This window comes from Phalaenopsis equestris, unplaced genomic scaffold, assembly GCF_001263595.1.
Source record: "Phalaenopsis equestris unplaced genomic scaffold, ASM126359v1 Scaffold000887, whole genome shotgun sequence".
Classification (NCBI taxonomy): domain Eukaryota; kingdom Viridiplantae; phylum Streptophyta; class Magnoliopsida; order Asparagales; family Orchidaceae; genus Phalaenopsis; species Phalaenopsis equestris.
Window position 1 is genome coordinate 11,567 of NW_018165327.1, and position 27,467 is coordinate 39,033.

At 36.1% G+C, this 27,467-nt stretch overlaps 1 protein-coding gene across 1 annotated transcript; it reads left to right on the forward strand.

The window, feature by feature from the left end:
• The first annotated feature begins 156 nt into the window (after positions 1-156).
• On the forward strand, positions 157-18,681 carry LOC110032218 (phosphoribosylformylglycinamidine cyclo-ligase, chloroplastic/mitochondrial). Its single transcript, XM_020735771.1, has 8 exons — positions 157-669; positions 6,246-6,340; positions 6,421-6,522; positions 6,614-6,673; positions 17,615-17,787; positions 17,888-17,996; positions 18,075-18,233; positions 18,340-18,681. The coding sequence occupies exons 1-8, from the start codon at positions 279-281 to the stop codon at positions 18,499-18,501; spliced, it is 1,251 nt and encodes a 416-aa protein (XP_020591430.1). The 5' UTR covers positions 157-278; the 3' UTR covers positions 18,502-18,681.
• The last annotated feature ends 8,786 nt before the right edge of the window (positions 18,682-27,467 follow it).

Below are 27,467 nucleotides of genomic sequence, written 5' to 3' on the forward strand. Positions count from 1 at the left end.
CATTTATTTCTCGACGTCTAGCCCCCTCTGCGATGTAAATCCAAATTTATTAAATCCTAATGTCACTGTTTCTCACGTGCTCTACCTTCATCATGAACAAATAAAATTTCAGGAATTTGATAAATCTTTTCAATATAAATTGGCATGAGCCGCCAATATTTTTTCGATGCAATAGTTGGTCGAACGAAATTATTCTGATCGGACTCGGGCACTAAAAGGAGCCGAGTACTTACATGCGTCGGGCCGGGTCGGCTGGGGTAATTAAATGATCAATTGCTATGTCGGGGAGGTCATTCATGAACCTCAATCTCTTCGCCTTTACCTTCCCTGAGCCCAAAACCTTCTCAACCTGTTCTTCCTCCATGAACGCCAGCGCCGGAGCAGCAGCAGCGACAGCTGAGCGCCTCCTCGGCGGAGCTGTGACGTCTCAAAGACCATCCTGCTCGAGTCTTTTGGGCCTCGGTGCCAGATCCGCGAATAGGTTTAGGCTCCCAGGCAGTATTCTTAAGATGAGCGGTGTTAGAATCTCTTGCTCTAGCAGCGTCAGTGGACGGAAGGGTCTTACATATAAGGAAGCCGGTGTGGACATTGACGCCGGTGCTGAGCTAGTTCGAAGGATCGCCAAGATGACACCTGGAATTGGCGGATTCGGTGGCCTTTATCCTTTGGGTAAGTCTATAACCTTTCACCACTTCTCAACTCATTGTCAGTCGTCTTATATATTTAGCTATTATTCGAGTTAGAAAATTTCTGTGGAAATGCATTGAAATTTGATTTTTATGCTGTTGATCGAATGTGAACTTCGTATTTAACCTATCTAGTGTTTTTGAATATATTGATTCTTAATTTTAAATTTGACTACGGAGTGCAAATGTATATGTGGGAATTGCCCAACTTAAAGAGGTAAAGGAAAAAAAAAATGCCTACTATGAGGATTGGTAGGTTGAAGCAATTGAAGAAGATAAGTCCATCCCGAAGATTTTATAACTTTTTTTGTTCAATCTGGTCTCAATTCTTTAATTATCGTTTCTATTGGATTTATCTTTGAATGCGGGATCAAAGCTAGGTGCATAAAATGCTTAGAATTTAATGCAGAAGTCATTTTCTCGTACCCTTTTTACTTCCAGTATGACTATACAAACAGTTTTTTGTGAATTTAGACTGTTGGAGTAAATTGGCTCCTTGAAGTATACTGTTATCCCAGTAGGCATTTGCAAAAGGTTTTCCTCTGACTATTCCCTATTTTGTTCCTGCAGTTTTTCTTGGCGCTTACAAAATTATTGAATCTTATAGGCTGTGCCAGATGGCCATTGAAATATTGAACTGAACTATTTTTTACTAAAACATTTCAGAAAAGTTAATGAAATTGTACCTAGGAATGTTTAGCATTCAAAAATAATTTATTAGAGTTAACAATAAATGGAACTAGAATGATCGAAGCTTGAAATGTATTTTTATTCATCTTTTAAAAATATTATTTTTTCATGAGTTATGTTATTAGCTGACCTTGGATAGAGAGATGTAGAGTATCTGCGGAAAAACAAAATGGCACTTGAATTTCCATGTAAAATAATTTCAAAAGAAAGTCTACTAGTAAACTTGAAAGAAAATGAAAAATAAACGGATACACTATGTTTAGGATAAGGGAAAAATCGGAAGAATGAATGCTTGATAAAGGGTGGTAGAAGATAAAGATAATGGCTGATGTAGTTTTTTGTAGTATCAATTCCTTTTGTCTATGAAGAATTCTACTTAGGAGAGTTGAGGTAATGGTGGAGGATAAAATGGAGATTCTCGATTGCATTACTAAGCTGGCAAAATTAATTACAAAGAAAAAGTAATGAATGGGACATCCATCCCAAAAAAGAGTTGAAAAATGGAGAATGCATCCCATGGGGGAAAAACGAAGATCATGAATATCACTATCATCCATAATATTAGTAGCAGCCTCTCTTCATTTTTTCCTTAGAACATTATTGATACTTTAGAAAGATATATCGAATTATACATTCTACTAGAATGAACCTATCTACTTGAAGTATTGATGGTTTGAAGTTTGCCTTTTTTTTCTTAGATGAGATTTAAGATGATCATATGTTCATGGGTTGCAAAGATGATAGAGGTTTGGCGATGTAAATTTGTAGCATTACATGTGTGATATTGTGTTGCAAAGAAGTGTTAGGAGCTAGCAAGTATTGTATGTCGATTTCCGAAACATGCAAGGGAGATGCAATGCGGAAATAGATGCAATCAAGCTATACATATTGCGGGAGATGTGGGGTGAGCGAGAGTGTTGGCATGATGCAATGGTTGTGTTGGCATGATGCATGACATTGATATACACGTGCATATGTGTCAATAATGTAAATAAGTGCACAATATAGCTTATAACTTAGTGTAGCACACCTATGAAGCTATTTGCATGGTAATGCTCTATAGCGCAAAATAGCATGTCTTATGCGTGTTACGTATGTGCTAGATCACATGGTTTATATGATGTGTGCCATTTTGTTCTTCTAATTTATTTCTTTATTTTTTGTTAATTGATTATTTGAAGTACTAGTATGAATAATAAAAATTTTTACAGCTTAAATTCAACATAATGAGATTGCTTTTATTACTATTTTCAACTCTAATACAAATATATTTGTTCTACTATCTAATTAAAAATATAATAGATTTGTAAGAAGTAGAAGTGTATTTCTTTATTTACATTTAAGGACTTATAAGCTCAAGTGTTGTATGATAATCTTTCAGATGAAACTTAAAGAATGAGGAACAAGACATTACTTTATTGCGTATGCAGTTATTAGGGATGCTTCTACTCTTGAATTCATTATTTGTTTTTTATTTTTCTCTCTTTATCATGAAAAGGGTAAATACTCTTTTTCATATTGTACTTTTTTTGTACTATAACGATCGTCCCTATATCTTTTGGGTTTTAATTAGTTATGATTGCTAAATGGCTTGATATCTATTAATTGACTTTCTCTCCCTCTTTATACTCTATTTACATTACCTTTTTGTTGTTTATCTATCAGTTGCGATTAAGCTTGAACTCTTGAATGTATGAACTAATGCATTGGATGAAAGATGATTTTTGAAGGTTAAGTTGTGGATCATAATTTTTTGCTATAAGATTAGCATTATTTCAACTAATTTATTCAGATCAAGAATTAGTACTTAGTCATGTCTATTACATGTTGATCGAAGTTTTTTCTTGTAGTTGTTATTTAACCTGTATGCTCTTTCCACCTATTGGCCTTCACTTGAATTATATAATATCATAAACCTCTATGATAGTTTGGTAAAATTTATATGATGCTAGTAAATTTTTATGGGCTCTCGGTACATGCAATTAACATTTTAAAGACGAATCATATTTTATTTATGTAATGCTGCTAGTGCTTTATTTTATTTAGGTTATTTAATTTTTTTATTGAATTTTTAATAAATTATTCATTTTTTTAAATGTTTCATGCTATTTTAAAAATAGCCTGCCATGCTATAAATTGTGGCTTCACAAAAAAGTTGTGCTATGATGCATTATTCACCATTGACAAGTACACCGATTTATTTAGTGGGCAATTTTATTTTGTAGGGAATTGCTAGTGGGATTTGAGGATGATGCGTTGTGTGTTAGATTATAGGAGTGATACGGGCATGATGTGATGGTGCTATGCAAATGTGGTGATTGAATGAGTGTGTATCAATGATTGCATGTGTGTACTGTATGAATAGGTATTCGCTAGATTGTTGCTGAGAGAATAATGGTGAGAGATCATGTTTGATGGATACACAAGATGTTTGGACGAAGGTGTGGTTATTTGTGGTTATGATTGAATAAGCCATTCAAAGTGTGGAGAATAAGAAAATGAGCAGAAGAGAGAGATGCCATGATTAGAATACGCTTCAATATATACTTTGGAACTTTGGCTATGTTACTATTTGACAATGAGGGAGGATAAAACGGATATTGAAATGGGCTCTTGAGATTTAATTGTTAGGCGGTGACTGAAGGGTAATCCAATGTAGAGAGAGAACTGTGGTGATAGGATTAAGAAAGTAAGAGATTGAATGCCCTAAAGGAAGGGAGATAAGATAAAGAAAATTAAAGCTATCTTTAAACCCTTGAAGGTAAATTCGTTGAGGGATTGCTTGTCAATAGAAGCCAAAGATGAGCCTGTTGAGTCAAATTTAGGGTGAACTTACCAGGCAAGTTCAACTATTCAACGAGATCTACTGAGGAGCTCACTGATGAAGCTCAAGATGGCTCCACTATTTGGCCACCCTAGGAAACATGCCCAACCGGATTCGAGGCACATGCCTGCTAGTGTTAGTGTGGATTGGACATCAACTCATAAGGGAAAACATACCCATTAGGCTCACAAGGAGCTGGTTTATTACCACATTCTAAGTCAATGGTTTAACCATGCTCCATAGTTGTTCTAGGCTATAAAACACATTCGACAACTATCATTAGGTGAACAAGCGACTTCCACATGCTCGACAATTGGTCAGTAGCTCGAGTTCTAATCTCTACTAAGGCTACATGCCTCTTATATTTTACACTTTTTTTTGGTCTAGCCTCGTTTCGTGCCACATCCTAGTCAATGGTTTAACCATGCTCAATAGTTATTCTAGGTGATAAAACCCACTTGACGGTATCATTAGGTGAACAAGTGACATCCCTGTGCTCGACAATTGGTTGGTGGTTCGAGTTCTAATCTCTGCTCAGGCTACATGCCTCTTATATTATTCTACACATTTTCTTATAGTATAGCCCATGTTGTATTTTTATTTGAAGTTGTTTAGGCACATATCCCTACCTATATAAACGAGGGACCTTGGGTAGAGTTAAAGATTTTGGAGTCTGGCCCCACATTCCTTTTATATTGGAAATTTTTTGGGCTTCATAGTTTATTTTGTCTCATTTTCTCTTCTCTACTAAGCCCATTTTCCGATATTTCAGTTAGTGAGGAATTGGCATAACCCATAAACAAATAAAATAGGATTCAACACTATGTTCAATTACAGCATTGGATATTTAAATCAGAAGACTAGTCAGTTTTCTGTAGCCATTAAACCTTATTAAAAATGACAATATAATCAATAACACATATAAAATGCCAAAGCAGTCCGACTTAACAAATGTCTTTTGAAGTACTAATAACTCATGCAAAGGAAAATAAGGATGATCACATGATATATTAAATAATACTAAAAATATTGATTTTTGGTTAAGATTTGATGTAGACTTCCATTGCTTTGCTAGTTGTGCAATATTAAAACATTATTGTTTCAGTAAATGTGGTCACATGGAAGAGCGGAGGTAGAAAATTAGTTATTTGTGCTCTATGACTTTTATGTAAGTTATTATGCTCCCATTTTAATATGATTGTAATAAATGGCATGCTTTTGTACAATTTGGTCCAGCCACATTGAAGTAGGCTAGATCTAATCGATTTGATCTTGCTTCTTTGTCGTCTTTGCCAATCCATATAGATTTTTATGATTTTCATGCTCTAAGTGGCTAAACCTCTTCTTGGTTAGTTTAACCTTTCTTGGTGCTCCTGTTTGATTCACCAATGGATTTGGGTAGTTTTCCACTGTTGGAAGAGCCCGGATCAAATGTTCAGATTTTGCCTTGGCAGGTAAAACTGTTGATTTGCTCTAAGATTCTATGCACAGAATTCTGTAGGGAGTATGGAGCTTTATACTTGATGATATGCATTGAGAAAATTTGAATGGCTTGCTTCATTCTCTTATACTGGTATGCAAGCAATGCTAGGACAATTACCTATTAAACCCAACTATAATTATTATTGGCATACCTCCAAAGTCCATATCCTTTGAAACATGGCACCATGGTTGATACTAGTTATGATTATTTGAACATTAGTTTATCTTTCTCCTTCTCTGATTGCGACAGGATTTAAGGTAGAGTTTGTCTCTTTTTTCCCTCCCTCTTTGGATGGACCGCACAAATGAAGTTAATGGTCTGATTGCCCGATCATGGTTAACCTGTGGGTTAAATAAGCTTAGTGCTATGTTTTTTTTATGATAAAGGTGATTTGGGAGGCATCCCATTGATACTTCCGGGCTGGAAAAGGTACTTGTAGTAGTTTTGGGTGGTATCCTAACAAAATTTTCAATTGCAAATTTGAAAATTTTCATTTGAAGTTATGAGAAATGTGATAGTCATCAATTTTTTTAGGTCTCCGATCTATATTCTCCTTGTGCAGGGGACTCCTACCTTGTTGCTTCTACTGATGGTGTTGGAACAAAACTCAAGCTTGCATTCGAGACTGGAATCCATGACACTATTGGGATTGATTTGGTAGGACATGTTATATAAATTGGATAATATTGGTTATCTTTTAGAAATATTAAAGTTTCTGCCTTAGTGATTTGTTGTAGGTGGCCATGTCTGTAAATGACATAGTTACTTCTGGAGCTAAACCATTATTCTTCCTTGATTATTTTGGAACCAGTCATCTTGATGTTGATCTTGCTGAAAAGGTAACAGACAGATTTTTATCCATTTTATGTTTTCATATCCTAAAGTGCAAAAACTGAAGAGCTGAACTGAGAAACATGCTTTGTCTTGTAGGTCATCAAGGGGATTGTTGATGGATGCAAGCAGTCAGATTGTGCTCTTCTTGGTGGTGAGGTGACTTCTTTTCACTCAAAAAATTATATCTCAATTTTTTATGATTTGGTGTCGTCTTTTTTTTTTTAATGCTTCATGGGGATAAACAAGTTCCTTGCTTTTCTGTGGGTATCAGTTGATAACTGGTTTTGGAAATTGTTTACTAATCTCTTAAATATAAACTATATTAATCATAATAAATCTCTTTTTGCAGACTTTGAGATGGGAGGGAAAAAAAAAACCATTGCTTGCTTGTTTTTTCACTTGAAGAACGAATCGCATTGTTATGGCCCCCATAAACTTAATACATCCTCATAATTTTATCTACCTTTATTGGGCTTACTATTCTTTCGTTTAAATTCTGAAACCCTTCTTGTTCTTCTGGATATTTGGTTTGTAGCATAACTTTTCTTGGTCAGATTTGATGTCTTGCAAAAAGGGTTGTTTGATAATTATCCATTTAAGTGTTAAATACATGTGCTTCTTTTTGTCACATGAAATAATATTACCAGCAACATGGGAAGTAACAATATTACCATCAACAAGGGAAGTATCATAGCCATGAAAATTGTGCCACAAGCCATGTTTGGCAGCTTTTTTGTGCATCTAAACAGTGGTAGAGCTAGTAATTTTTCTAAATGAAGGAACAAACAATCATTTTTAAAAGTTCTCTTAATTTTTTTATACTGGCTTGAGACTGAAATTTAAGAAGAAAAATTTTTATTTTTCATATACGAAGATAACATATGTTCATAAAAAAAATTTACAATTGAGAGTGTATTTCATATCCTTAAAATGTTAAATGATTATTTGAATGCCACGCTAAGTATTATATTTTTTATTGTATAACAGTTTATCTCTTCGAGTCATCATATGTTAAATTATTGTGTAGTTATTTCATTATCAACACTATCATACCTAATATTTTCAATATCTATATTTTTCAATCATTTATTCAAGAGTTTCTCATTTAATTGGGCAAAAGACTCTTTAAATCTTCATAGCAAAAAATGCTTATTCAATTGTAAATGTAGCAAATGGTAATATCAAAGTAAGCTTTACCAGTACCTGCACCAAAACATTAATAGTGTTCTTTGTTAGTCTATATTAATTTTGTTTGAGCTCTCCAATCTGTTCATGCATGGCCATTCAGATATAATTTGAATATTTTTCTTAATCCAACATCTACTGGAATATCATTGGGGTTGATTTCTACATACATTTGTTCGGTATTTGTATTATTACTATCACTAATAGTAGTAGTAGTTTGTGCACGGAGTTCATCTGTTTCAGGCTTTCTTTTGAAGTATCTCTATAACTAATTAAATAGAAGTTTAGTAAAAAAATTCGAAATAATTGAGTATTGTCTTACAAGTTAGTAAATTATAATAAATATTCATATATTTTACTTTTAATTATTTCTCTTTGTATACTGACATATTAATTATATATCATGCATTCGAACTTATCAAATGCGAAGAACATGCGTTGTATAAGCTCGTTCATCAATTAATTCTAACCTAAAGAGTACAATATTTGCCGAGAAATTTTGTCAAACTCAAGCTGTGCTTTATTGAAATTTATGCTAAAAACATCCGTAAATATCAAAGCCACTACTTTAGAAAAACCTATTTAACTTATTGTTACTATGTTTTAGAAGATAGACTTGAAATTAATACTAAATAAAGGAAAGAAGTATACTGTTTCAGGTATTTTGGTTTGTGACAGTAAGCTGACGTTGCTACAGTAGACAATATGGTGTTTTTTTTTAATTTATTAACAACAATATCTGTAATAAACAAACAATGCTTCTGTTAACCAATTTAAAACAATAGTCCAAGGAATGCTTACAGCTGCTTGAATCTATTGGCTGAAACTCGAGCAAATCCTAGTTTGTTTAGCTTGGAAAGCTTGACAAAACTAGTGAGAGAAAACTGTCGTAGTGATTCATATAAGATCAGTAATGTATCTCCATGAAAATCCTCTCTCTCCTCGTGCTTACGTGAGAGAGAGAGAGATAACTTTACAATACGGAATCATACAATCAACAAAGAAGATTGAGGACAAAGGATGGGCAATGTGTCTTTAAGAAAAATTATTCGAACCTGTTGCAGTCATGGCAACATTTAACATTGGGCTTAGCATATTAGTGCATAGGACGAGAACTACGTGGCAGTTGGGTTTGGGACGATTGGTTATTGTGGCTGAAGCTTTTTTAAAAAATAAAAATTAAATTTTAAATAGTTGTTTTGGGTCTGGCTAGTGGGGACTTGGACCGTGCTTCTATACTTCCTATGAATCTAAACTCTTAATTATTAGCAAAGACTAGAGCAAAGCTTCTTTTGGTTCTACCCTTTGTTTCTTAAAAAAATATAATTCAAGCATTGAATTTCTTGCCCAAACTTGACCTTTGTAGGCCACGAAGGCATCAATAAATAAAAAAGAGAGAGAGAGAGAGAGAGGTAATGTTTATTCCAAAATTTTAACAAATCACCTAAAACATCTTAGTTTCAAAAATATATTTGAACCATATTTTAAAATTATGTCAAACTTAGTAAGATGTATACATATTTCCATATTGGAAAGTTAGATGTTATATGTTCGTTGTGACAATTAAATTTGCACATGCACTCGCGAGTTTAGAAAAAAAATTATTTCCTTGATAACTTTGATAGCCATTTAGTTATTAGATATTTAGACCCTAGAGGTAATCAAATACAAGGTTGAACAATTAGTATTTTTTGAAATGTTAGTTAAATATTAAATATGTATCCTTAGTTAACATCAAGTGGCTTAGTATGTGCTGATTATTTACTCTAGCTGTGAAATAAGGCATGGGGTTTTATAAATACCATGCGTGCATTTGTCACCCTACGATAAAGGATACCTTATCACTTAGTGCCCTTAGATTTTTGACCTCTTGTGTTATATGCGTTCATAGAAAATTAGTATATTAGAACACATGATTCATTATTGTGTTATTCATGTCTTTATTCATCTACCCATGAGTTTACAAAAAAAAATATTTCCTTGATAACTTTGCTAGCCATATAGTTATTTGATATTTACAGCTTAGAGGTAATCAAATACAATGTTTCATAATTTATATTGTTTGAAATGTTAAATATTAAATATGTATCCTTTGTCAACATTAGTTGGCTTAGTATGTGCTGATTATATACTCTAGCTGAGCAATATGGCTTGGGGTTTTATAAATACCATGTGTGCACTTTCCACCCTGAGATGAGTCATGTTTATAGAAAGTTAATATTTTAGAACGCAAAATTTTTTGTCCTGTTGCAAAACTGGCCAATACAAACCTAACTGGGCTAATTATGTCGGTCATAGACAGCTAATCAAACCATTTGACCTGTTCATGTTTTAAAAGTATGATTTTAAGGCCTTTCTTAGTGTGTGAGATTAGGTCTTCAATCCAACATAACCAATTAGTTGACTGGCAAACCTACCCCATTTGAAGTATAATTATTTCATAAGTAATCTAAGATGATTATAGTACAATGCAAAAAAAAAAAAAAAAGTTTAGGAAAAGTGTTTTTTCTAACATAACATGTAAAGTCTTCAAGATTAGGGTCTGTTTGGCGCTGCATTTTTCACGCGGCACAACCTGAAAATATCATTTTTTTCCCGTTTGACAACCATGCGCCTCGCGTTTCGTATTAACTTCTTCCTCTGCTTTTACTGTCCTACCCCATTTTTCTCCTCTCGCGACCGAGCTTCTCTCTTGCGGCCTGCTTTCCCCTCCCTCGTGATTCTCTGTCCTAAAGGTAAGATCTCCGCTCGCCTCCTCTCCGATTCATGGTTCGTGATTCTGTTGGCAAGGCTTGGTGTTTACTTTGCTCTTTCTATCCCCTCTGCTCTTCCGCTCTGCTTGGTTCTTTTGCTCTCTCTCGAGCCACATCATTCTCTGCCATTATATTTTATGACATTTTGTTTTTGCGATGGTTTTAAATGCTCTGAGCTCTATTCGGCCGATGATTCTCGTATGGTTCTGCACTGCTGTTAGATTTTGCAATTTCTGCGATTTTGATTTTTGCAATTCATGCGATTTTGCATTGCTGTTGAATTTCTTTATTGCTGATGGGGTGATGATCTTTACTGTGAACTGGGTGGTTACTATGATGATTAATGTCGGTGGATTGTTGACAGTTGATGCTAGTGGTAGATTACTGGTGGTGGTTGCTGTGGTTGTATGTGTGGTGTGGATATGGTTGTGTTTGTGTGTGGAGGTGGGGCTCTGTGTAGAGATATAGTTCTATGTGCTGTGTTGGTTGTGTGGGTTGTGGTTGTGGTGGCTGTGATTGTGTTTAGAGGTGTGGCTCTGTGTGGAGGTGGTTATGGTGACTGTGGTTGTGTGCGGAGGCTGTGGTTCTGTGTAGAAGTGGTTGTGGTGGCTGTGATTGTGTGTGTGGAGGCTGTGGTTCTGTGTTGAGGTGGTTGTGGTGGCTGCTGTTGTGTGTGGAGGCTGTGACTGTGTTTTGGTGGCTGTGATTGTGGGTTGGGTTGTGTGATTCTGTGCGGGTAGTGGTTGTGTGTGGAGGTGTGGCTCTGTGTGGAGGTGGTTGTGGTGGGTGTGGTTGTGTGGGTTGTGGTTGTGTGTGGAGGTTGTGGTTCTGTGTGGAGGTGGTTGTGGTGGCTGTGATTTTGTATTTAGACTGTGGTTGTGTGTGAATGATGTGGTTGTTTGTGAAGGCTGTGACTGTGGATGTGGTTTTGCTGTGGTGCTGTGATTGTGGGTTGTGGTTGTGCAGTTGTGTTGATTCTGTGTGGGCTGTGATTGTGTGTGGAAGTGTGGCTTTGTGTGGAAGTGGTTGTGGTGGCTATGGTTGTGTGTGGGCTGTGGTTGTGGTTGTAGTTGTGTGCGGTGGCTATGGTTTGTGTGTGGGCAGTGACTGTGGCTGTGGTTCTGTGTGGATGTGGCTGTGGAGGCTGTGGCTGTGTAGAGGCTGTGGATCTTTGTGGAGGTGGTTGTGGTGAATATGGTTGTGTGAAGGTTGTGATTCTGTGTGGAGATGAGTGTGGTTGTGTGTGATTGTTGTGGTTGTGTGTGGAGACTGTGGTTCTGTGCGGATGTTGTGGTTGTGTGTGGAGGCTGTGGTTGGGGTTGTGTTGTGGCTTGTGGTTGTGGTTTCTGGTTGTGTTGGTTCTGTGTGGGTTGTGGTTGTGTGGTTGTGTTTGTTCTGTGTGGGTTGTGGTTGTGTGGATGTGTGACAAGTATTTTTTTATGCTAGTTACGCAATATTTATGTTTCGCTTTTTCTATGCTAGTAACGTGATGATTAAGACTAAAGAAGTCAATTCATCAGCTATATGGGATAAGAAAACCAAACTCATATTTTGTGACCTCTGTTTTAGAGTGGTCGAACTGGGAAATAGACCCACCACCTATTTTAATAAGGAAGAGTGAAAAAATATTATGAAGAAGTTAAATGAAATGATGACAATGGAGTACGATAGGATGCAATTGAAGAACAAGTGTGATCAGTTGAAAAAGGACTAGAAATTATGGAACGAATTAAACGAGGATCCATGGGCTTAGGTTGGGATCCAATCAAACGCACTATTGATGCTTCAGAGGAGTGTTGGGCTGAGAAATTGGAGGTAAGAACGTATTCACACAACCTTTTCATTATTTTCTCTTCCTGAACTGTATGAACATATCCACTTCCCCTTATATTGCAGGCAATGCCAGCCGCCAATAAAGTCAAATTCAGTGGAATTGGCTCTGATCCGGAATAAAAGTTGGATTGTATATTTGGTGGGTTTGTGGCAACGGGGACTAATGTCTGGACCCCTAGTGAGCGAAGTTTTGCAGGCATACCTGAGAACTTGGATGCAAAGCAAGCAACAGACTTCGGTGAGGCTCAAGCCCAAACCAAAATAAAGTGGAGTCCACATGCAGGTCAAAGCGTCCAAAGGTAGAGAAAAAAAGAAAGGGAGCTACTTTCAGCAGAAGCTAAATAGCAATACTGGTGGCTTCATGCACCAGTGACTTCACAAGAGACCTCCATCGACAACGTTAACTGAGTACTATAGGCAACTCTAAAAATTTATGAGGACATGCCGTTTTATTTAAGCTACATGAAGTTACTAGAGGGCCCGACCCATAGAGCATTCTTCATGAAGATGACCCCTGATCGTAGGGTCAATTTTTTACGACAGCAGGGACCATTGATTTTATTAAGTTATCTTTGCACTACTTGTATTTATTTTCCAGTAGGTTTATCAGATTTCTGATTTCAATGTTTTTTCTTTTTCTTTAGAACAATGTTAATGCTATTTTGGTTGCTTGTCTTTTCGTCGTACGCTTTGTAATTCGTTATTCAAAGTTTATTAAAATTTTTTGATTCATATGTCTTATCTGAAAATAACACTTGTTCAACATGGATCCACAAATAGAGAGACACAGATGGAGAATTGTGGCAACAATATGTTTGATGTACGAGGACTATAAATCATACGTAGATCTGTCTCTCTGCATGACATCATCTTTTATTAATGATAAATGGGTTGGGGAGCTACTTGAAGAACAACCTACAGGATTCAACAGCATGTTTTTTATGACACATCCCATATTTATAAATATTTTCGATGAATTGCATATGAATTATGAACTTCATGGCTCCTCTAGAATGATAACCAAAAAGTATGTTTGATGTACGAGTACTATAAATCATACGTAGATCTGTCTCCCTGCATGACATCATCATACATTAATGATAAATGGGTTAGGAAGCTACTTGAAGAACATCCTACAGGATTCAACAACATGTTTTGTATGACACATCCTATATTTATAAATTTTTTCGATGAATTGCATAGAAATCATGAACTTCATGACTCCTCTAGAATGAAAACCAAACAGGTTTTGAAGGCTCTTGTTAGTTTGTCATCAAAGATTATTAAGTCAGAGGATCCAACATTTGAGAGAACTCCAATAAAAATTGCAAATGACATGTGGTATATATCATTTTTAAGCTAAATCTTTTTACTCATTATATTCAGAAGTCAAAATGAGTAGTGCAATTCATACAACTTTCTTTAATTTGTCAAAATTGTATTGGAGTGATCGATGGAACACATATGGATACACGTGTATCCAATAATGAAATGGTTGCATCCATTGGGTTGTGTAAATCACCAACATAAAATGTGATTGTCGTATGTGATTTCAACATGTGCTTTATTTTTGTTATGACTGATTGAGAAGACAATGCATATGACAGTTGTATATTCGCTTTTGTCACAAGAAATCGACAACACAACTTCCCTCACTCACCTCCAAGTTTGCTCAACTATTATTCATACTATTAGATATTTTTTAAGTTCATTACTAATTATTATATTTGTGACAAATAAATATTACTTGGTTGACGCTGGATATCCCTTATAAAGGGGGTATCTGAAACCATTTCCGGATACCAAATATCACATTCCTCACTTTGAAAGATCTAATAATGCTGCTCGTGGGAGGAAAGAAATGTTTAATAAGAGACACTCGTCCTTATGCGTTGTAATTGAAAAAAGTTTTGGAATGTGGAAGAAAAAATGACTTTTCCGAAGTAGGTGCAGATTGTAGTGGCCACAATGACTCTCTACAACTATATTCGACGCCATCATTCACGAACTGACGTAGACTTCAACATGACTGACGATCATTACTTACACGTCCCGCCTGAAGCATTTCAATATCACATAGGACAATCTATACCACAGGCAGAAGGTGAATCACAAGAAGGTTGCACCCAGGATGGCGAAGGTGCTGGGGAAACACTTGAATTGAGAGAGCAGATTATAGATGCCATTGTTGGATGTTGAGTGGACCGATTCTTGTTTATGCTATACAGTTCATGATTATTTATGTTCCTTATATTTTTAATATTGATTATTTGGGTGTTTTACAATGTTTGTAAGTGTTTTTTTTTTCGTTTAATTGGTTTGAGATGTTCATGATGAGACGTTTGACCTTATGGGTTTTTCTAGATGACCTGTTAGTCATTGTTGGTTGTTGTCACATGTAAAATTCTAATAAAGACGACAAAGTTCCTCTCTTCTTTTTCGATGCTGCGGTTTTTGAGATTCTTCTAAATGACCTTTTTTGGTGATATGCATATGTCACACGAGCTTGGTATTTTGTGGGTTAAAGACAACCAAGAACTCTTTTTTTACATGATTTGCTGTCCTCTTATAGTGATAGATTTGTTAGTTGGTATACTGAGTTCTCTAAGGCCTTACGGCTACACAAATCATATTTAATTACTTATTTTATCAATTTCTATTTGTTTATTTTATAGAGTTCATGTTTTTTTCTGTTCCTTATATATTTGATTATGATTGTTTGGGTTTTTTTAGATGTTTGTAAGTATTTTTTTTCTTGTTTCATTTCTTTTGTTTTTTCTTTTGGTGGGTTTGAGAGTTCCATGATGATATGTTAGACTTCATGTGTTCTTCTGGATGACCTGATTGTCTGTATTGGTTGGTGTCACATGTGAAATCCTATTGAAAGCAACCAAATTCATCTTTTTTTTTTTGGTGATACTGTTTTAGAGATTTTTTGTATGACCTTTTTTGGTGATATGCATATATGACACACACTAGCTTTGTATTATGTGGGTTCAAGACAACCAAAAATCTTTTTTTGACAAGGTCTGTTTCTAGTGACATATTTGTTGGTTGGTATAATGAGTTCACTGAGACCTCACACCTGCTTAATTATTTTTGAAGAAAATTTCCACTTGTGTTATGAAAAGTGCCCGCGGAGAATCACGGAGAAGTGTTACTTCTTCTGGTGGGCAGACATGTTGGCAGATTCTACTGCCGAGTGATCGAGAATGGATAGTATCTCTAGAGGACGGTCAAACTCGTGACACATGCCGTCTTCATTTTAAAAATAATATTATCATATTATTAAATGTTATTTTAATAGTCTTTGTCTTTATTTTAGTAATGATGATACTTACTATTAAGTGAGGTTTTTTTTTTGCAATGGTTTTAAATGAATTTATGCATTTAAAGTATCAAATATATTGTTATGACAGTTCTGCTGCAAACAACATTATTACACAGTGACAAAATAATCATTTGTCCAGAAACAACCGTGCTGCAATTGTTTTGAAACATCAACAAACAAACAACCAGTCAGTTTATCTGCAGCAGCTTCTGTGCAATAGCTTTCTGAGCTGCACGTGTTGCGCAACAACTTATTAATAAGCTGCAGCTGCCCCTAACAGACCCTAAGACAAACTTGCCCAGAAAAAAGGCGGGGGGACGTAGTTGCCAATCGAGATTAGAGGTGAAATTGTCAAGCAGGGCTCAGGGTGAACTCATTAGGCCGAGATCATGGTGGATTCACCATCCAGATCCACAAAGGGGCTCTCGTTAGTGTAGTTGAAGGTTGTCTTAGGATTACTCACACTTGCCAGATTCAAGGCTCTTACTCACAAGAATCAAGGTGGAATTAATTGACCTAGGAGGATATGTTGGCTAAGTTCATAAAGAGCTCATAAAATGTTACCATGGGACTCGTTAGAACGACTTAATCTGATTACTTCATATGCCCAATAAGCTAGTTGACGGCTACTACTAGGGGAACTAGTGATTTATCCTTGCGCGATAATCGACCATTAATCGGAGTCCAAGTCTCTACTTATGCTACACACATTTTTTATTTGGTATTTTCTTCTTATAATTGTAGCTTACTCTATAGCTTTTCTGTAACATCAAGATTCTAAATTCTTGTCTTTTAAATAGGGGACCTTGAAATGTGCTAATGATTCTAGGTTTCTTTTACATTGCAGATTGTTATTGAATTTTCCCGTACTCTCAACTCATCTCTATTTCATTTTCTCTGTTTTTATTGTATCTTTTTGTTAAGTAAGGTTATGGCATAGCCCACAAACAAAGTAGGATCCAACAAATAGGACAAGTAGTTTAAGAGGTTTTTAGTTCTATCCTCATCACACTTCTATAAATAGCCATGATAGGGTGAAGAAGAAACACATAAAAGAGTAGAGCATATCTCTTTGATTGGAAGGAGAAGAAATTAGGTGGGAGAAGAAAGATTTACTAAAACTTAGCTTATTTCTATCTTAAAAGATCTTCATGATGTTATGCTCTCATAATCATTAAACATTCTTGGCCACTGAATATCTACTCAATGTATTCGTCAATATTTATTTACTGCTGCATGTCATAGTTGTCCAAAGCAATGTTTTAAGATGCATTTTATACAAATGTTCGTGTTGTAGTTATAAAATTATTAATTATATTTTATGATTAGTATAATTATAAATTATTTGTCATACATCAAATATCCACTATTTTTTTCAGTAAAGGGTCCATTATCTATAATAAATATCAGTGGCTCATTTAAATCATCCGCTTAGGATGCGTTCAATTGAAGTCAGGGACTGAGGTGTTAGAGCAAGTAATTTAAATTTATTTTGCATCAATTTGGCTACTAGAATCTGCATCGTTCACATTGATATTCACAGTAAGCATGACATGGCCTATAAAGTATTTCATTGCATTACATATAAATTTAACATCCAGTATACACTGCGGCAATATCACGTGTTTACTATGTATTTATATACATAGAACTTTGGTTGAATTCAAGCCTAAACTTTAACCCTACCAAAATGTCGCTGGTAGTCTTTGCGGGTCTTTTCTCCGGCCAACTGAGACGGCCTTTTTGAAAATGAGATGAAAAGTTGTAAGAATATTCAGACACTGCTTATGAAGACTTAGATGAGGTGTATCTTCAGTAAATCAAACAGCGGGTGCTTTAATTTCTTAATATGTACCAGAGAGCCTTATATTTCTTCCTATATAATCAAATGTTATAATTCACGGTGCTTTAATTTCTTAATATGTACCAAAGAGCCGTATATTTCTTCCTATATAATCAAATGTTATAATTCATTCCGTCATTTTTGTTTTTTAGACAGCCGAAATGCCTGATTTCTACGCAAAAGGAGAGTACGATTTAAGTGGTTTTGCTGTTGGTATTGTGAAGAAGGATTCGTTAATTGATGGGAAGAACATTAAGTCTGGTGATATTCTACTCGGCTTTCCATCCAGTGGTGTCCACTCCAATGGTTTCTCGCTTGTCAGAAGGTTAATTGCCAACTTGCTGTTTATTTTTATCACCGAAACCGTCAAATTTTTATAACCGTTTTTTTTAGAACACTGTTTGATAAATTTTTTATTCAATTAGGGTAATATCAGAGAGCGGTCTATCTTTGAGTGACCAACTCCCTGGACATAATGGACCATTTACATTGGGGGAAGCCCTGATGTCTCCAACTGTTATTTATGTTAAGCAGGTCTGTCACTGGACCTTTTTCGTTCAATATTGTTTATTAATACATGTTTCTGAGTTCCTAGGATGATATTATGCACAGGTTCTAAACATTATAAGTATGGGCGGTGTCAGAGGAATTGCGCACATTACTGGTGGCGGTTTCATTGACAACATCCCAAGAGTGTTGCCCCCTGGCCTTGGGGTCGATGTCTTCAGAAATTCCTGGAATGTGCCTGCTGTGTTCAAATGGTTACAAGAGGTTAGAAAATATGTTTCTTAAAATTTGGTTTTAAATGCCAATGTTATTGAATAAAACTGCAATGTGTGCAATTTACATGAACTTAAGAATTTCTTTCTTGTTGCAGGCTGGAAGGATAGATGATACTGAGATGTGGAGAACGTTCAACATGGGTATAGGTTTAGTGGCGGTTGTCACCCCCGAGGCATCAGAGAGGATTCTTGCAGAGTATGATTCTGTTTACCGAATTGGTGTTGTGGTCAATGGAGATGGCGTGAAGTATGTGTGAAATGCTTCCATTTTTTTTTCCTTTTTTTGAATAAGAATAAGATCTTTTTGTTTTCTTTTTTAAAATAAGATTTTATTTATTAGTGTTTTTATTGTTGGGGTTTCATTGTGCTTGGTTCGATTCTAAATGATCATGTGAAACCTTATGGGAAAAGATAAGAGGCCTTATGATTTTGGACCATGCATTTTGTACTGATGGATTTTTTTTTTTCCTGCTTTGCTTTTTAGAAATTTTGTGCTATTTTCTCACGTGAGTGGCGGTGGTGAGGTAAGACTTTGCTTACTAAATATCCTCATCAGCTGCGTTAAAGTCAGTTCCGGTCCTCTATGTGATTGGTTAGATCTAAGCCATTGGAAGTGGGTTGCTTATATGGCTATCCTTTAGTGAGATTCTGATCGCATTAAAAAGTATGATATTAATCTGTTCTTCCTTAATTTCTATGTTATTTTTAAATAAGTAAATGTGAAGACATAAATTTTATCTAAATTGAATTCTGCAGGATTTCGATCTAAGATTTTTATCTTTTAAGTTTGTTTGCACTTATTATACCTTTTATTTGTATTAATCCTGTCAATTGTATCGGTCAAATGGTTGTTTGAAACCCACACACTCAGAAGATGAAGGCATTCCTTCAGTCTTCATCCTCTCGGTCATGAGAATCCTCTTTGTGAGAGATTTCCCATCTCGTGCTTTGCAAACAGAGGTGGGAATCTTGTTGCTTGGTGCGATAAGGCATTGGTGCACCTCTTCATCGTTGGTATACCTTAGGTTTCCCATGAGTTGCTAGGATGAGCATGATTTTGTCATCAGAATAGATTGGGCCTCATTTTGTGCATGTTTCCACATTCATATAATTGTGTATATTGACATGATTTTGAATGTTGCATATAAATGTCATTTTTTTTAACATTTTGTCGATTCCACATTATTGTCCTGAACGACTATCATTTCATTGGCTTGACCGATCAGCCACCACCAACTTGATAGCTTTGACCGACCATTCTCCATCAATTAGCTGGCCCGACCAGGTCAACCGTTCCTCATCGATTGTCCGTCTATAACTGTTCGACTAACCATTTTCGTCAACTCGACTGATCGACCACCACCGACTCGATCGCTTGTTCTACATTCTTTTGTTGATTGGTTGTACCAACTCGATCGATCACCAACAAAGAATTGATCCCCACTTTTATTGTCTCGACCAATCAGCTGCCACCCGCCCGATCGTCTCAACCAACTGTCCTTCATCGATTGGTTGCCCTAGCCTGATTGATCATTCCTTATTGAGCAATAGCCTATGTTGATTCGATTGACCACTTTGTTATGCTCGACCGATTGGCTGCTGATCCCTGACACAATGAGTGCGTGCTTAGTGTGTAATTATTTCAATTTCAATCTCAGAAGACAGCTCCAAAAAACTTAATGCTATAAAGGTTTTACAATGTTGCGCCAAAAAACTTAATGCTATAAAGGTTTTACAATGTTTAATTCTGAATCGAATATTATATACCAAATAATTCTCATTTTCTTTACATAATTTAATTTTACACATTAGGGATACAATGCAAGTGCACACATGGTTTCAAATAATATATGACTTTCTTTTTGAGCCCTTAGTATCAATCCCACGAGGAAGGTGAAAACTCTTTTATGAACTTAGTAAAACTCTACTTAAAGTCCAGAAAATTATTTAGGAAATAAGGATGCAAGTTTATATGTAAAAAGAAATAACTAATTCCTACAAATCCTATTTCAAAGCTTAAACAAAATGCTAAGTGTTTCTAAACTAGGTAAATAGAAAAGAGTTCAAATTATGTAAAAGTCTTTCCCCTTATAATGAAATGGTAATTAGCGTAGGAATCAAATGCATAAGGTTTTAAATAAAGTTTTGTGACAAATAGGAGCAATCCTATTCTATACTCTCTTTCGAGTGCATAAAGAGCATTGGATAACCTAGAGTTAAGTTCCTAAATCTAAGATTATGCTGGGTAGGTTCTAGCCTATCACCCTAGATTACCCACTGTGCCCTCTATTTAGGACTAATCGGTTCTTAAGTTCCAAACTTTAAATCAAATTGGTTAAGATTTTAGCCCGTCACCCTAGAATCACCAATTTACACCCATCAAAACATATCTCCCTATCTATTTGCACAAACTAATGAGCTACCTTATTACCCACCAGATTAATATGATTCTTACTAGTTGAGGAATATTTAACCCTCAATATATAACCCTCCCGGGTCATTATGGCTTCACAACAAATTTTAACATATCGATTGTCCATATTGAATATATAACTTAAGTACAAATTAATAAGTCATCACAAGTATGAAATAAGAGAAATCTTAAATAATTCTAACCCTACACAAGATTAATTTTTATTGCATGGAGAAAGATAAAGAAAACTACTCAGATCTCATGAAGATAACACAATAAAACATAATTTATATAAAAATTCAGGTTCACACAATAAATAAAACTAAAAAAAAATATAAACTACTTATCTCAAACTTCTCCCCAAGTAAATCCTCTAAAGTTCCTTTGATGATTTCTCAACTCTTCTTACAATTCCACTCCAAGAGACACACACAACACACACACACACACACACACACACACACACACACACACACACACACACACACACACACACACACACACACACTCCTTTCTCTTTCTTGGCCTCTCTTGACTCTTTATATGATAACTCTCAAAATCCTCAAGATTCACTTCAGATGCTCTTTCACAATTCATCCAAATTCAATGCATAGTCATCAAAACCGATTCTGGCGTCTGGGCACCAACCTTCTAGAAGCCCAGAATAGCTGCCTAGTGCCAGATCATGGTGCCATGGCGTTGGGCTCTTTATTTTTATGTACTGGTCTGGCGCCTAGGCACCAATTCATTTTGTGCTATCTTGCTCCATTTGATCCCGTTTTGCTCCGATTTTGCTTCAAGTTTTCTAAAATTTCATCTCTTGTACCTATAACAAAAAACATGCAAAATACCTTCTATTAAAGTATAATATCATTAAAAAAGAGTATAAAATGTATATATAAAAATATCACATTTTAGGCATGTTAACTGCCATCGGTTCAATCGGCTTGATCGGGCTTTCCCCCACACTGTCCCGATTGACTGTTGGCAATTAATCGACCACTCACACCGGTTGGATTGACCACTTTCTTCGACTCGACCGATCGATCACCATCAGCCCAATCGGCTTGACCGACCATCCTCCGTTGATCAGCCGCCTCGGCACGATCGATCATTCCTCTTCAATCGACTTCCATGCTGATTCGATTGACCACTACTATCGCTTCCACCGATTGGCTTGATCAACCATTTTTCATCAATCGGCTACATCGACGTGCTTGACTGTTCCTTGTCGATTAACCGCCCATGCTAGTTCTATCATCTACTTCCTACTGCTTGACTGATCAGCCACCACCGATCTGATCGGTTCGACCGACCATCCTCCGTTGATTGATTATCCTGACCTGATCGACCATTCCTCATTGATCAACCGCCCATGCCTTTTTGATATACCACTTCCATTAGCTAGATCGATTGGTTGCCACTAGCTCGATTGGACTATCTGACCATTCATCGTCGATTGGACATCTATCTATGCTAGTCCAAACAATCACCTCTATCAAATCAATCAATTGACCATGACCAATATGATCATTTCGATCGACTCCACTTAAATCCTGCATCATTGTATGCTTATCTCATATTGTTTGCATGAATGCATTTGCACTTTGCACCTATGGTGCACCTGTGAGCATATGCTCTCAATATGCTCATAGTGGGGTTCTATGCCCCACTTTGGTACTTTACTTCACGCCTATATCGTGCAATCTGCTTGTAGCCATTATCACATCTCTAGTGCTTGCATTTACATTTTTCCCTTCTGCATATTGTCTGGCATGGCATCTTGCATGTTCATCACTTGCAAGTTTGAGTTTGCTCGAGTGACTATCCTCATACCCTCACTTCCCGACACTCACTTGTCTTCTTCAGGGATGGCTTGCACATCAAGCCTAACCATTTGGGATTCTCCTCTAATAAGAATCATACCCTTTTACCTCTTATAACACCACTTCAGACTGTCGTATGCTTCTTCTCGACCAACTGCTCCTTGCACACTCACTCCCGACACTCATGTATCTGTCTAGAGTCATCCTATGAATTCTTTTCCTTCTCTCAAAATACAAACTAACACTAAAAATAAAATAAAATAAAATAAAGAAAAGGTGGCCGGCGGTGGCGGTTGTAAATTATGGTGGTTGGTTGCTGGCCCCCTCTTTTGGAAAATCTATGTCTTTTCTTATAAAAATCCAAGTGGTGTCTTGGTGTCTTTTCAAAAATGTGTCTATATTCAATGAATCTTCTAGAAGTTTCAAGTGGTGTCTTGGTGTCTCTTCAAAAATGTGTCTCTATTCAATGAATCTTCTAGAAGTGGTCTCCTCAAAAGCCAATTGAAAAAATTTTCATGTACATGGGCTATTTCCCACATTTTTATCAAGGGTTGCTTCAAACTCCTCTTCAAAATTATGCTTCAATTAATAATTCTTCAAGTAACTAACTTTGGCGCTTAGGCGCAGATGCTCTGGCACTTAGGTGTTAATCCTGTGCGCATAGGCGCCCCAGTTCATTTTTGCTCCAAATTTGACCATTTTTCACTCCTTTTAGCATTTTCCATCCATTTGATTATACCTACAGAAAACAACAAAAATTTCTTTCATTAAAGTGCAATATCTCAAAAATAGGTATAAAAATGTGTATAAAAACACTATTTATTTTAGGTGTATCAATAAGCCGCTCTTGGGGGCTCAAGAGACACTAGTATGAGGACCCTTCTATCTTGGATGACAACTATCATGGGGTCAATGGTAGAGCTCAACAGTTCCATAGCAAACTTAACTAGAGCATCAACCTTGTGTTCAAGGAATCAGAGATCTTGATTAAGGTAAAATTAGGGATGTGCTCTAGTAATGTCATAACCCTCTTTTGATAGGATAAGAGGTTTGACTTGAGAATTTTGTAGGTTCCTAGCACTTGGAAAATTATGATTTATGAATTTCTATAAACTTTGATCTTCTTGAAGATAATTTGGAAGGCTAATTCCAATCCAAGGATCAAGACTTCATATGTTGTCTTATTATTTGTATGCAGCTCTGTCAAGATATATGTATAGAAAAGAAGGCAATGTTTGGGGGAATAAAAAATGAGATCGATGCTAACCCTCACCCTTGCAAGGGATCCTGATGGGTCTTCCTTTAAGGAAGATACTCCAACAAAGTACAATTCTCACTTAGAGGAATTGATGACCAATAGATGCTCGTTAGGAATTTCATCATTTAGCTATGAGTTAGTTAGGATTCAATGTGTCACTAGAAAACCAGCCAAAGCTTATCTTTTGATGGCTCGCTGAAGGACATATGATATGTTAAAATATGATAGCAGCATCACCTACCTTGGCAATCGCCCAACTAGATTGGGGATAGTCATTAGACACTACAAGGGGTTTATCATTGTGATCAGATTGATATGTTGCAAGAGCATGTAAATTTTTAATGTTTCCACCAAGAATATCAACGCCAAATTGTGTTTCTTGATTGACAAATATTTCAATTTTGTTGGGATGAGGTACCAACTAAAGTAATACAAGGAAACATTTTTCCAAGCTTCGTTGACTTGGGCCAATAAGGTTCTCAACGAGCAACTAAAACTAGCATATTAGGCAACTAACATTTGATATCATCAAAAGTGTCCTAACATGATCTATCCTAATAAAAACATGCATCCTTCTTGATTATAGTAAAGAAAGAATGACAGTGCTTGAGGAGATTTGAAATAAACCTGCTAATGAATGCAAACTTCCCTTGTAGGAAAAATAATTGCATTAGGCTTCTTGGAGGCTCCTTCTCTATGATGGATTTGATTTTTCTAGGGTCAATATTTATACCTTTATGCTGGACTGTGAAGCCTAATAACTTCCCAAAATAGATGTTGAAGGCACACCTTCAATAGTTCATCTTCATTTTTCTTTTTCTAAGGCATTAAAAAATACTCCTTAGATCTATAAGATGGTCCTCTTCTGAGAGACTCTTGACAACTACATCATCAACATAACATTCAACCTTGTGATGTAGCAAGTCATTGAAGATGTGATTCATGACGCTGTTAGGTTTCCCCAAAATTTTTGAGGCAAAAGGCCATGACTCTATAGCAGAAGACACCAGTGGGCTTATGGAATACCATATGCTATACTTCCTTTGGGAACATTCGTATTTGGTTCCATGTAGACAAGTCGTCCTTAATAGAGAACATCACATGCAAAGAAGCAACATCTACCGTTAACTTTGGTATTGGTAGAGGAAGCTATCCTTTGATAAGGCCTCTTATTTAGGGTCCCAAAATAGATTCAAACTCATATTTATTCGTTCATCTTTTGAACATGTATGATGTTTGAGAGACAAGTGGTGTAAGAAAATTCTCCAATAAAGCCAACCTTGATGAGCTATTTAGTTTATTCGGTACCCTTGAGCTCAATCTCAGACTGTATCCTCCAAGGTGTTTGCTTCACTGGAGTGACACTCGGATCGATAGAAATATTGTGGACTATAATCTATGGAGCTAAATCAGACATTTTGAAATAGCTCCAAGCAAGGAAGACTCAAAAACCTTAAAAATTTTAATGATTTTGGAAGCCATTGAGGTAAATAAATGTTTTACAATGAATGCAGGATGAGGGCTATCACCTGTGCTAAGTTGACTTTAGCCAACTTGTCAACAATTGAAGAGACTCCATCCTCTAACTTTGGGGGGCCTCTTTGACCTCGATTTTCTCATCATTGGAGGTAGATCCCTCACTATCATAAGATTAGGAGGTCATCATACATGAGGCGTTGGGAGTTTAACATCACCATGACTCTTGACATATCCTAAACCAAGTCTATCTCCTGGAAGTCAATTCTACCACATAGCCTTACACAATTGGGCTCGACGAACATATTATCTTTCATGCAATAACCCATCATCTAGTAATCTAAAAATGAGAGGCAAAAATAATATGAAAGAGGGATAGCCCCTACATTTTGATTATTATCATTTAAAGGCATTACATCATAGCTAGTTACATGAGAACTAACTTTGTAAAATAAAATTCTCTTCTCCTTAAACCTAGGTCTAGGAGGTACATAAAAAGTTTTGAGATCTTCAACAATGAAAGTAAGTGCAGTTATCAAATCTCTGTGGTGGCCTCGTGGCATTGATTTGATAATCATCAACTCATCTGTCAATGTCAAATTGGTCAGATGATGGACCAACATTGCTAATGGTGACCAGAGAACCTCTTCATCGAAACTGTCTGGAGTGTCACCGTGTGAGTCTTTAGGATTATCTTCCTGAAGGACGACTTTTGGCTTGGAATATGTGTCAGAATATATGCATATGTAACTTTAGGGTTACCAGAGTAGGAAGCCTTCTAGTGCTCCATTGCAAGTGGGGTGCATGACCTTTCTTTCTGCTTCACCACATTTTGGCCTTTGATTAGGCAAACACTAGGAAGAAGAGGGGTACATGAATGTCATACTGTACTAAAAGAAGGTAAAGATGGATTGCTATAAGGAACATAATATTCAGAGTCTTCAAATAATCTAAATTCATTCACAGAGAAGGGCTAGACGACATCCATGATAGAAAACTCTTCTCCTCATCGCATATATTTAATGCACTTATAAAGAGTCGAAGGTACCATCCCATGTTTAAGAATCCAGGGCCATTTGAGCAAGGACCTAATGGGTGTGTTACCATCGATGATGTGGAATTTGGCTTCACACTTGAATTCTCTAAATTGGAGAGGAAGGATTATGGACCCCAGGGCCTTCTACACCTTTTTATTAAAGCCATTCAACATGATCCTGTCAAAGCATAACTGTTGAGTGCCTAATGGAGCAACCTAAGGGTGCACAAACTAATGATATTAATGGATGCACCATGATCAATTTATATATGATTCAGAGGTGTGCCATATATCATAATCATCACATATAAGGGTTGATTGTGGTCTGTAGGGCCCAAAATAAGCTGTTCTCAAATATGGTAATGACAACTATGTCTTGTGAATAGACTGCCTCCTTCATCCTCTCCTTAGTGTGGTAAGCATGTGATATGCCTTAAAATTACCTATTTTATATAAACATTTCATGCTTGTTTTTTATGAAAATGTGATTTAATGAAAGATATTTTGCATGTTTTTGGTTTTAGGTGGAGGAAATGGAGTTTATAGAAAAGAAGTGAAAATGAAAGCAAAATAGAGTTATGGAGCAGCGACACCTAAGTGCCACTTTTGGTGCCTAAGAGCCAGAGACAGATGTGATTGGCACTTAAGCGCCACAACCTGCACCTAAGAACCAGAAAAGGTTGCCTCTTTTATTTAATGATAATGGTCAAATTTTGAAGAGGTTCTTAAAGCAACCCTTGATGATTTTTAGAGCTTTACATATTAGGATGAAGTCCAAATGAATAAGAAGAGTGTTAGGGAGTATTAGGGGGTACTAGAGGGTGTTGGACAAGGATAAAGTGCTTGGGTGTGCTTGTTTGTGTGTGTAAGAATGATTAGGGTAGATCCACATAAGAGTGGGCAACCACCAAAAGTGTCTTGTGAGTTTTGTAAGAGTCTATTGGAGTCATGGAAGTTAGGGAACTTCAAAGGATTGCTTTGGAAAGAAAAAAGTTGAGATATTTTTTTGTATTTTTGTTTAAGTTTTGTGTTGTGAACTTGATTTTTAATATCAATAGTGTTTTTTTTTGTTATCCCCATGAATTCTTAGTAGTTTTTCTTTTCTTTATCCTTACAATAAGAAGTAATCATGTGAAAGATTTGATTTGTTTATAACTTCATTTATTCCCAAAATTGTGATGGTATTTTCACTATTTATTCATTTACTTTGTAAA

Bases quoted from the DNA above. Each gene is read 5' to 3' on its own strand.
- LOC110032218 (XM_020735771.1), top strand. From the start codon at position 279: ATGTCGGGGAGGTCATTCATGAACCTCAATCTCTTCGCCTTTACCTTC. The intron at 6,674-17,614 runs GTGACTTCTTTT...TTTGTTTTTTAG, and splicing joins GTGCTCTTCTTGGTGGTGAG to ACAGCCGAAATGCCTGATTT. The intron at 17,997-18,074 runs GTCTGTCACTGG...TATTATGCACAG, and splicing joins CTGTTATTTATGTTAAGCAG to GTTCTAAACATTATAAGTAT.